The 12497-nt window shown below is 34.4% G+C and overlaps 1 protein-coding gene and 1 long non-coding RNA gene across 3 annotated transcripts in view; one reads left to right on the top strand and one right to left on the bottom strand.

The window, feature by feature from the left end:
* Positions 1-12497, top strand: part of LOC136036330 (uncharacterized) — a 350999-nt gene that overhangs the window by 85487 nt on the left and 253015 nt on the right. The window lies entirely within an intron of this gene.
* Positions 1-12497, bottom strand: part of LOC136036327 (ATP-dependent DNA helicase PIF6-like) — a 35231-nt gene that overhangs the window by 21115 nt on the left and 1619 nt on the right. For both annotated transcript variants that reach the window (XM_065718482.1, XM_065718484.1), the window contains exon 2: positions 8377-8530. In XM_065718482.1, coding sequence (XP_065574554.1) covers positions 8377-8530 — 154 coding nt within the window. The remainder of the gene's footprint in view (positions 1-8376; positions 8531-12497) is intronic.

Here is a 12497-nt window from a genome sequence, read left to right as displayed (position 1 = left end):
GAAGAGGTTTGTTTGCCATACGTACGTACAAATCTTCTATAATAACTAAAAGCCATTTATTATTTTTATAATTTTTTAGAATATTCGGAAATACTTTTTCAATCAATTCATTTTTGGACGTCACTAAACTACAGAAATCAGCAGGTAGTTGTATACGTCCTGAAATTGAGTCTATCGTATCATAAATGTCTTTTTGTTCCGACGTTAACTTGTAAATGTTATTTTGTACATACGACAATAGATCACTCGTACTGTAACTTTGTTCACGATCCAATTCTACACATGTCGAAACAGCAGCGATACGGTTAGGTGAAGGCATTCCCAAATCCTGAAGAGGTTTGTTTGCCATACGTACGCACAAATCTTCTATAATAACTAAAGTGTCGTTATAAATTTCTGATGTAAAATAAAAAGTCATTTCTGACGTCTCTAACTGTTTTCGATGGAGTATATCTTCGGACATTTTTGACTTATATTTTTCCCATAACTCTGTAGGAGCTGATGGAGAGCAAGTGTACGAATTTGACTTGGGGTTGACGTTTCGCACGCGTCATTGATGCAGTTATCCCAGTGTTGGTCATTCTCCAATAAATTCAGAGCTTGGCATGCACTACGGTAAGTGTCATGTATAGTACCGTTTACAGTTCTCAAATACTCAAAGGATGTCGGACCGGGTATATTCACCAAAAGCAGGCGTAGAAAGAAGCATTCATGTTGATTGGGGTGAACGGTGTAGAGTCTTCCTATCGTGGTATCTTTGAAGATGGTAGGTTGGCCGTAAACCCACTGGTTATCTACTTCGATGGTGGTACCGTTGCCATTGTAGGTTTTTCAGTCATTTTACAATTAGAAATTTCTCTTTCAACGGTCTTGCTAAAGTTTGATCTTTGTTCCAGTTATTTAGGAAAGGCTCTTATTCACAAAAGCCATTTAACAAGAATAATAAGCTCTTTTAAAAGCTCTAAAAAAAACATCAGCGTAAAGAGTTAGGTACTCGGGAGAGGATGATCACCTCATGTACGCAACAATTTGTATTGGTTTAAGTTGCTCCTTATTTGTAGTTGAAAAAACTTTTTTTATTTATTTAATTTCTGATCGTTTTCTAAATGATGCTGGGAATTCCGGATCCTCTTCCATAAGAAACATCCTTCCCCCAAGAAAAATTCCTCCATGAACAGATCTTACCATGTACCCTCTCCCTCTATCAGAACCCCCCTGAAAATGTATGTATACTTCCCAATATATGAACAGTAGCCAAGTTCATAGCTTACAGCCGGGGCACTGTGGAGGGTCAGCCTATCCAAAAACATAGTTATTAGATTTTTCAACCATGCTGAAAATAATTACAATCTCAAAATTTTGATCGGGTGACTTTGGAGAAAAAAGGGGTTGGGATTAGCTGCCCTTTAGTGTTTTAGGTCACTTAAAAAGGGAACTAAAACTTTTGACTTCCGATTAAATGAACCCTCTCCCAATATTCTGTGATCACTGCTTTGATACGATCACCTATGGGGAAAACAAACAGATCCTTCTTCCGTCAAAAAAAGCGCAAAATTTCATTTATTGTACATAAGACCTTCAAACTTAACAGTAGGATTCTCCGGTATACTGAATCCGATGGTGTCATTTTCATTAGAATCACTTAATGTTTAGGGGTGTTTTCCCTCTTTTTCAAAAGTTGGGAAAATATTCTCAGGCTCTTAACTTGTGATGGGTAACATTAAATTTGACGAGTTCTACATATTTCGAATATACATCAAATTCGATTCTTTGATGTAGGCCACTTATTGCTATCAAGACTCTTTTTCTTAGATTTTCGGTTACTATTGAGCCGCATTGCTCTTTATTTACAGTTTGCTGCCCCGAACGGTTTTGGTTTCACTTTGTTTCCCAATCTTTTAATAGCAAGTCCTGAAGCATAAGGACCTGTTAATTGGAATCAAAAGTTTTTTGTTTTTTATGCACAAAAAAATGAAATTTTATCAATTATAATCAAAAGCTTTCTAAATTATTGGAAAAGTACAGAGAAAGCTACAAATCAGAAATTAGTTAGAAATTTAGGAAATTGGGAATTTTGTCAAAAATTAGAGTAGAAATTATAGATTTGAGAACACAGCTACTCTAGATTAGTAAAGTAGGAAAAAAAACTTTTAGGATCTATTTTATTCATTTACAAATAAACGCGAACCCGTGATCTATCTTCTGGGAAAAAATACAAAATGCCATATTTTTGCAGATAGGAACTTGAAACTTCTACAGTTGGGTTCTCTGATACGCTGAATCTGATGGTGTGATTTTCGTTAGGATTATTCTCAGGCTCGTAACTTTTGATGGGTAAAACTAAACTTGATGAAACTTATATATTTAGAATGAGCGTAAAAAATGCGATTCTTTTGATGTAGCTATTGGTATCGATATCCCACTTTTTAGAGTTTCGGTTACTATTGAACCGGGTCGCTCCCTACTACAGTTCGTTACCACAAAATATTTGAAAAAAACTTTAGCGTAAAGAGCGAGGTGTTGAGAAGGGAACAGCCCCTTTCATACACGGAGTAATTTCTGTTCGTTTTAAATTTAATGTCGCTCCTTACTTTCAGTTTAAAAAAAACTAGTTTTTTTTTTATTTAATTTCTGAATGTTTTTGAAATAATGCATGTTTGATGTTGGCTCTCCGCACATAAATTATCAAAATGAAATTTGTATATTAATTTTTTTTTGCGAAATGGCCTTTTCTTAGTTTTGATCAGACGATTTTGAGAAATAAGGGGTGGAGAAGGAGGCCTAGTTGCCCTCCAATTTTTCGGGTACTTAAAAAGGCAACTAGAGCTTTTAATTTTTAACGAACGTCTTTATTAGTAAAAAATATACGTAACATAAGAATTAGCTTACGCAACAAACTTCAATATTCTTATATGTTTATTATGTATATGAGGGGGTTTGTCCCCTCATTAATACCTCGCTCTTTAATCTAAAGCTTAAGTTTTGTCCCAATTCCTTAAGAATGACCCTTGAATCAGAAAGGCCATAGAATAAATAGTTGAAATTTCTAAAAATTCTTTAGCGTAAAGAGCGAGGAATTTAGGAGGAGAAGAACCCCTCACATGCATAATAATGTTTGTTTGTTTTAAGTTTTAATGCTACTCCTTACTTTCAATTGAAGAACCTTTTCATGTTTATTTCTTCATTGTTTTTTTTATAGCAATGCTAGAAAATCCTGCGCCCTATTTACTGAATTTCTCTTCTTCTATGACATATTCCTCCAAGAAAAGGTCCTCCCACATAGCCCCCCCCCTCCTCCACAAACCAAAAAATCCCCCTGAAAACGTTTGTACACTTCCCAATAACCATTACTGTATGTAATCACTGGTCAAAGTTTGTAACTTGCAGTCCCTCCCCCGGGGACTCTGGGGGAGTACGTCATCTCCAAAGACCCAAAGACATAGCTCCTATGGTTTTCGACCATACGGAACAAAATGGGTATCACAAAATTTTGATCCGTTTACTTTGGGAAAAATGAGCGTGGGAGGGGGCCTAGGTGCCCTCCAATTTTTTGGTCACTTAAAAAGGGCACTCAAACTTTTCAATTCCGTCGGAATGAGCCCTCCTGCGACATTCTAGGACCACTTGGTCAATTATTGATCTGGGTCGCTCCTTACTGGTAAGCAAGAGTCAAGTAACATTCTCTCAATTCTACTTTATAAAACAGTAAAAAACTTTACCCTAAAGAGTGGGGCGTTGAGGAGGGAACATCCCCTTTCATACATTGAGTATTTTCCGTTCGTTTTAATTTTTAATGTCACTTCTTACTTTCAGTTAGAAAAAGCTTATTTTTTTTATTTAATTTCTGAACGATTTGAATTAATGTATGTTTGATTTTGGGTCTCCACACATGAATAATTTAAACGAAACTTACATATTAATTTTTGGCTAAATGGCTTTCTCTTAGTTTGAATCGGACGATTTTGAGAAAAGGGGATGGAAGAGGAGGCCTACTTTCCCTTCAATTTTTCGGCTCTTCTATATTCTATATTCGTATATTTTGTAATACCTGCTTTTTACACTAAAGATCAAATTTTGTCCCAACTGTTTAAGAATAACCCCTGAATCACAAATGCCGTAGAATAAATAGTTGAAATTACACAAACACTTTAGCGTAAAGAGCGAGGTATTTAGGAGGAGATGATCCTCTCATATGCGTAATAATCTCTGTTCATTTTAAGTTTTAACACTGCTCCTTACTTTTAGTTTCAAAAACTTTTTCATATCTATTTTTTTATTGTTTTTTTTTAAATAATGCTGGAAAATCCTGCCCCCCCTTCATGGAATTTCTCTTCCACCATTACAAATTCCTCTAAGGAAATATTTCTCACGTAGCCCCTCCCCTCAACCCCCCCCCCCTAGCCAAAAAATCCCCGAAAACGTCTGTACACTTCCCAGTAACCATTACCTTATGTTAACACTGGTCATAGTTTGTAACTTGCAGCCCCTTCCCGGGGGACTGAGGGGGAGTAATTCATCCCCAAAGACATAGTTACTATGTTTTTCGACTATGCTGAACAATATGGCTATCTCGAAAAATGAATTAATTAATTTGGTGTTTGATAACTAAGTTCAAAACTGGCAGTGTTGTTAAAAAAATATCCGTTCAACGCTCCGGCATTGCTCAACTGAACTGAATGCTGGGAGTTTATATCGTAGTTTTTGTAAGTAAGCTATTATACTGTGTGTTTTTTGTAATTGCTTACTTTTTCCATTTTAAATACTTTTACTTTAATTGACATACTTTTTCCATTGCCTTTAGAAAAATGATCCCACAGAAATATCCTTTGGACAATTCAATCTTGGCGAAAATTACCCTAGCCAATTACCTTTAACATCTGCGCAGTTAAAATTGAATCTTTCTGAAGACAAAGCAAGATATATAAAGAAATTTCTTATAAGAATTTTGGCAAACTCACACAGTTTAAAATTTCCCATGAAAATTTCTCCCCCTAGAAACTCCCCCTCTGCATCAAAAATACTCCCCGTGCAAAATCCACCCAGCAGAAAATGCATCCTCCCCTCCCCACTCGAAAAATATATGCATACTTCCCATCAACAAATACCATGTGTAAACAATGGACAAATTTACAACTTAAAAACCTTTCTCATGGGCCAGCATGGGGCCTTTTTGTCTCCAAAGACATAGATTGTACCTTTTAACTATGGTTAACAAAATACCTATTTCAAATTTTTGATCTGATGATTTTGGGATAAAAGTAGCGTGGCAGGGGACCTAGTTGCCCTTCAATTTATTGGTCACTCACAAACGGCACTAGAAATGTTCATTTTCGTTAGAATGAATCGTCTTCTGACTTTCTTCTATCCCCACTGAGCCGATACGATCGCCCATGGGGAAAAACAACAACAAATAGATATAAGATTGAAAACTCTACAATAAGGTTCTTTGACACGCTGAATCTGATGATACGATTTTCCCTAAAATTCTATGATTTTTAGGGGGTCTTTCAGCCTTTTTTCAAAAATCAGACAAATATCCTCAGGCTCGTAGCTTTTGATGGGTGAGACAATTCCTTTGATATGTCTATTGGCATCAAAATTCCGCTTTTAGAGTTTCGATTGCTATTGAAACAGTTTGCTCCACACTTAGAGTTTGTTACCAAGAACTGTTTGATTACCCATCAAAATCCAAACAAAGATCATTAAAATATGGATCGCTTTTTCTGCCTTACCAAAAGTATTGTATTCGTAAAACTTTATAGCTTCATGAAATGTAATTAAACTATAATGTAAAAAACAGAAAAGTTTTTTAACTAAAGTAAGGAGTAAGTTTAAAAGTCAAAACAAGTGGAAATTATTCTGTATATAAGGGGGACTGCCCCTTCTCAATACCTTGCTCATTTAACAAAATTTTTTAGCGCTTTGAAAAAACAAGAATTTCCAAGCAAATTTTCTTTAAAAAAATTAGAAAAACCAAACTTCACAGTCAAGAACAAGAAGCCAAGGAGGAGACAGTTCCTTCATATAGAAAATAACGTGTTCAAATATGTTTCAAATCTGCTCCTTGCTTTCTGTTTAAAAGCTCCTTTTTTAATTTAATTTTCTGAATGCTTTCCAAATCATATTCAAGCCGAATCAAGATATAATTTGAGCTACCAGTTTCTTCAATCCCTGGTTAATTGCTATTAAAAATTTTTAAGTCAATAATTATGTATTAATTGTTACCATCCTAAGTTTAAATTTACGTTTTCAGCTTTTGACAAAATTTGAATATTCCTAGAAAACTGGCGATGAATAGGAATTTTGGTCAAAAAGTCCTTGTTAATATTGCTACTAAAGAACTTTGGTCGGATGAAAAGGAATGTTATCGCTGGTATGGATGGAAATTCTGTGAGACTTCTGATTTTCTACAAAACTGAAGCTGTCACAAGCTCTACAATAGTGTTTTCTTTTCGATACACACATTATATACATTTACATAAATACATTTTTAACTTCTACATATAAAAAGAAAAAGAAAAATATTACCATTTAAAATTGCTGAAAACTAAATTCCTAGTATTTACCACCCGAAAGAAATTTCCTGGCAGGGTTGAAGCAGTTTGAATCTATCCTACACCCACCAAAACCATGACTCACCCCCCCCCCTTTTATTATAGTTGATACGTAATTACAAATAACCAAACGTAGCGTGAATCAACTTGGTTGGATCTAGTACTGCCATCGCGTGGCATTACTTCTTTTGCAACTGAGAAGCCTAAAATATAGTTACTGATACTGTTAAATCAAATAACTTCCCAGAATTTCAAATGGATTGCAAATTTGTCCTCTTTGAGGTAAAATCCTAGTTTGGATAAAATGGCAGAAAAAAAGACTTTTCGTTGGCCCAATCTGTATGGTCACTTAAAAAAGACCTTTAAATTTATGTTTGAATGAGTTCCCTCCCATTTATCTTGGAACTTCGGTTTGATACAATCACCCCATGAAAAAAAGAAAACAAATAAACATGTGTCGACGATGTTTTTTTCTGAAAAAAAGCGAAATTTCACAATAAAATCACTTGCTTGTTTGGAAGTATTTCCCCTCTTTAAAAAATCAGGTAAATTTTCTCAGATTTTTGCTTTTGGGTGGGTAACAATAAACCGAAAGAATTTTACATATTCATAATCAGCATAAGAAGCCAATACTGTCGGTGTAGCAATTGTCATGGGAATTCCATTTTAGCTTGTTGTGAATAGTGGCCCAAGTCACTTTTTGCTTCCAGTTTTTTTTTTTATCACACTGTTGGATTAGATTATCTGGCGACGAAATTTTTTTAACCTTTTCATTTTATTGAATTGAATAGGACAATAAACAGAAAGAGGGTCAATTTAACAACTGGATAGTTAATTTTTTTTTTTTTTTTTTTTAATGTCTGAATATATAAGGGATTTAAGTTTCAGGGTAAAAATTGTTCTGTTAAGAAAAAAATACATTTTACCTGGCTGGTATAAAATCAAAACGTGTAATTCATGTAGGCAGGATGATTTTTGATTATCTCTACTCCTTCTCTAAACATATTTTAAGGCGTGGGAAATTGTATAAAGACAAGTCGGCATTTGTTATAATCTTGGAAAGTGATAAATCTTTCTGTAATTTGGTTTGAGTCTGATTTTCTTTTAAGATGAAATGCATAATAATTAAATATATTATTGAGTAAATAAATTGATCTCAATGCCCTTTTGTTCTTTTGATTTGTCTCCCCCATACATTTGCTAAGAAATAATTAATGTTAAAAGGCTGTCTCAAGCCGCGAGGCCATAACAAATTAGTAATAAGGGTGAGAAGTGCCAGTGGCACTTTTCCAAGCATTTTTTCTTTCATACTTATTCTAATATGACTTCTGAACATCAGAATGGTGGAAGGGGCAAAGAATGGTCTGGGGGGAGGGGGGGATGTCCTCTTCTAAAGCATCTATGGGCTTTGCTTGAGCACTAATGATTTTGAGCTGACTGCAGGGATTGGTAACGACATTTCATTTTATTATCAAAATGTCTCAGATAACTCGTATGCATTTCAAACGGTTCGTGGTAGCGATCTGTAGTAAGGAGCCACCCGGCTCAAACCGAGACTCTATTTTAATTATATAAATTTCATTAAATTTAGTCTTACCCATCAAGAGTTATGAGCCTTAGAAAATTTGGCTCATTCTTGAAAATAGGGGGAAACGCCCCCTAAAAGTCATAGAAGTATTATAAACCTAAGATGTTAAGTTTGTTATTCTACATTCTTTTTTTTTTGTATTTTATAAATAAATTAATGACTCAACACATATATTACAACGAAAAATTAAAGGAAGAAAAAACTCGTTGAGTCTTTACTGAACACATAACTTACCAATAATGAATTCTTGTCTTTCCATGACTAGCATTTGCGGGGGCCCAGCATCACCTGATTCATAATCAAATTGCTCAAAGTCTTTTAGTTCTTGCTCTATGTCCATGAGCTCTTGCTGTTTTTCTTCACGGAAAGCCATTTGCTGTTCTTGATCCTAAAAAAGAAAAAATCTTTGATCAAGGTCAAACCTACGGGGGTTGCTGGGTTTAAACACATTCCTCCCCCACCCCTTTTTTATTAAAATCGTCTGATCAAAACTATGTGAAAGCCATTTAGCAAAAACAAAATGTAAATTTTGTTTTAAATTTTATATAATTGGGGTTGACCCCTCCTCAACGCCTCTCTCTTTAGCTAAAAGCTAAAGAGCTAACGCTAAGCTAAAATTTTTTATTGTTTCACAAAGTAGAGTTGAGAGAAAGAGTCAAACTTTAGCGTAAAGAGCCAGGCGTTGAGGAGGGGTTAACTTTTTCCAAGTGATGCAGGGGAATGCATCTGCATGAGAAATTCCCTTCGCAAGTGATACGAGGTAAGTAAAAGAATTGTTGTTCCTAGTATCGACTCTATGGCTGGCAAATAGAGAAAGGGGTAAACAACAAGTTCCTATCCATACCGGGCTGAAGTTAAAGGGTGATACCTCCCATGTTAGGGAAGCTACTACGAGAAACAGAGACACCAACATTTGTTGCTCTGAGAAGGAAACGAGAAACTTGAGAAGGAAACGACTTAAATATTAAGCCTGAGTGACTCCACAACTTTTGGGTTAGGAGGCAACAAACCTTTGCGGTTTGAGCCTCTATTCAGTTTTGTGAGTCAACTGACTTCAACAAGGTCAATTAAATTGAATAAATCTATGCATTTCTGTTTCTTTTAATTAGTTAGTTTAGATCAAAGAATCTTCTAGTCTAACATTTACTTTTTTATCAAGCAGAGGATTTAAGCAAGCTGACAGTATTATAAATAGAATCACTATTATTATTATAGTATATACGAGTATAAATGGTTGATTTCAGACTAGAAAACTGATCAAGTTTTCTGCTTCATGTCAAGACTCTATTATCTATCTGTTTCTATTCGCCGTATTCAGATTTCACGGAAGTATTCGGCTATTCAGTAAACATTGCTTACATTAAAAAAAAAGAAGCTAATTAGAGTTCAGTTTTCTTCAGACTTTTCAAAATGAACAAAATCATGCGAGGAAAACGGCTTATTAAATGAGTGGATGCATCTTCAAGAAGCTATGGCCTGATATTAAAAGCGGTATCTTCCGCTTGAGTACTTTTTAAATATAAATTTTTAATTTTATCTTCGTGTTCAATCAGTTCACTTAATCACGGCCTTAAACAAACTGAAAAGTTTATTTTTAACTAGAGTAAAGAGTCCGTTCTTTTCATGTCCGTTAGAATGAATCCTCTTCTGACGTTATATCTCCACTGCACTGATACGATCACCCATGGGGAAAAACAACAACAAATAGATACGCATCCGTGACCTTTTTTCTGAAAAAAATAAAAAATTCCCACATTTTTGCAGATATAACCTACAAAACTCAACAGTAGGGTTTTATGAGGAGGAAACAGCCCCCTTCATATAAAAAATAACCTGTTCAAATATGTTTTAAATCTGTTCTTTGCTTTCAGTTTAAAAGCTCCTTTTTTAATTCAATTTCTGAATTCCCAGTCCAATCATACCCAGGCCTAACCAAGTTATAATTTGAGCTACCAGCCCCTTAAATCAATGGTTAATTACTATTAAAATGTGTAAGTCAATAATTGCACATTTATTGGTACCGTTCTACAATTAAATTTACATTTTCAACTTTTGACAAAATTTGAATGTTCCTAGAAAACTGGCGATGAACACACAATTTTGTTAAAAAGTCCTTGTTAATATTACTACTAATGAATTTTGATTGGACGAAACGAGAGTATTATTGCTTGCATAGATGGAAATTCTTTGAGACTTTTGATCTTAAATTCCAACTAGATCCGGTGAAATTGGGGGGATTTGGAGAGGAAACCAAAAATTTTGGAAAACTTGAAAATTGAGTTATCTGTCATTTAAAAAAAAAAGTTACTTAGTGTTCTAATTAAACGACCCTCGTGTTTCAGGGCTCGTGTTTCAACTACTACTACTAGTCCGTATCAATCAGTAGTTTTCGTTTTCCAGTGCGTGCATAATTTAGTCTCAGGTGTTTTTCTTGACAATTACCGTGCTAACAGCGATATTCATGAATATGATACGTTGAATAGTGAAAAATTTGTTATTGAGCTTAAGAATAGCACAAGATCAGGATTTAGATTACAGTTTCTTGTAACTGCAATGTGAAATTCTCTACCAGCGAGCATCAGGGCAGCTGAGCATTTTCTAGAGTTTAAGAGACAGTTAAAAGATTATTTAATAAAGAATGGTTGAATTTGTACTTATTTATGAGGAAATAGGAGGCGTTAAGGAGGTTTGGTTGGCTGGGGTGGTAAGGGGGAGTAGGTAGATGGTTGGTAGTGAGGAAGCGGGGCTATTGGGAGCTCTTTCTTCTGTTTTTTTTTGGAGGGGATATTCCGAAGGAGATTGATCCTTTTTGTCTATTTTTTTGTGGTATATTTTTTTTCTTTTTTGGTTATTCATTATTATTTTTGGTGCGTTTAGAAAATGGTTAATTTTTACTAATGTACGCATACAAAATGTATATTTTTCATCAATGAAGTAGATGTATAAAGTAAAGAGTTATAATTGTATTTATGAATAAAGTATCGAATCGTATCGTTTTTTTTTTTCAGGGGTAATCATGTCGAAATAAGGTTCTGGAACACCAGAAGAGAGCTCATTTGGATGGAAATCAAATATTCTATTGCCTAAAAAGATTGAAGAGCAACTTACCCCCTCCCCCACACAAACACATTTCCCCTAAAATTTTGTCATAAAATTTTGGTAAAAAATGGGTGTTGGGGGTAAGTCACCCTTTTATTTATAGCTCTTTACTTCATAAATCTACTGCACTGATTTAATAACAATTTTTTTTATAAAATTTGACCATTATTTACGTATAGCATTTGTTATTACGAAGTATACATACATTTTTCATGGGGAGGATTTCTACCTGGGTTAAGTTTCTATAGGGATAATTTTCTGTGTGGATGTTTTTTTCCGGGGTTGAACCTTCCAGGGGAAAGTTTACGCTTGGGGGATTTGGCAGAATTTTTATATGAAATTATTTTTATTTGTTTTACTTTTGTCTTTATCAGCTCAATTTTGCATATAAAAATGTCCCCGGAGAAATTATTGGTGCATTTGGATTTTCGAAAATTAACTTTCACGGAAAGGGAGATTTCCGGAGTCATAAGAAAAACGATTTAACTTGAAGTCTTTTTCAAATGGAACTGCACTAAAGATAATTTTTCAGGCTGAATCTTCTGCAAAAAACTCTGCAGAGGGGAGAGGGGGATTTCAGCAAAAATGAAATCATCTCTAAGTAATTTGAGGAGGGTATATTTTCGAGGGGATGAACTTTCCATAAATAAATATTTAGCCCCTCGGAAATTTAGGAATATATAGTAACTATAAGGAAACCAAAAAAGTTGGTGGAATAAGGAAAAACCATAGAAGAAATTTGTCTTGCCACATTGTTGGCTGTCTAACAAGACATTTTGACCCTTAATAAGGAAAATATAAGCTCTAACTTGTGACTTAGTAACCATTTCCAGTTTTCTACAAAAATTATTCTATATTATTTGCTTGGAGCAGTAAAAAAAATCATATTCTTCATAGTAATAAAGGATAAACAAAGAAAGATCCTTGTCAAAAAAGAAAGTCTAAGAGCACAGCCATTGATAACATTAAATCGAAGAATAGGTAGACATTTTCTAAGATTTCTAAGCAATTAGAGGAAATAAAGCAAAATCCTAGCAAACATTTTGTAGCATCTTCAAGAAGCTATGGCCTGATATTAAAAGCGGTTTCTTCCACCAATGAATACTTGAGTACTTTTTAAATATAAATTTTTAATTTTATCTTCGTGTTCAATCAGTTCACTTAATCACGGCCTTAATCACGGCCTTAAACAAACTGAAAAGTTTATTTTTAACTAGAGTAAAGAGCAAATTTAAAACTCAAATCAAGTTGAAACT

This window comes from Artemia franciscana, chromosome 15 (assembly GCF_032884065.1).
Source record: "Artemia franciscana chromosome 15, ASM3288406v1, whole genome shotgun sequence".
Taxonomy (NCBI): Eukaryota; Metazoa; Arthropoda; class Branchiopoda; order Anostraca; family Artemiidae; genus Artemia; species Artemia franciscana.
Note: the sequence above shows the minus strand (reverse complement) of the source record. Positions and strands in the feature narration are given on the sequence as shown.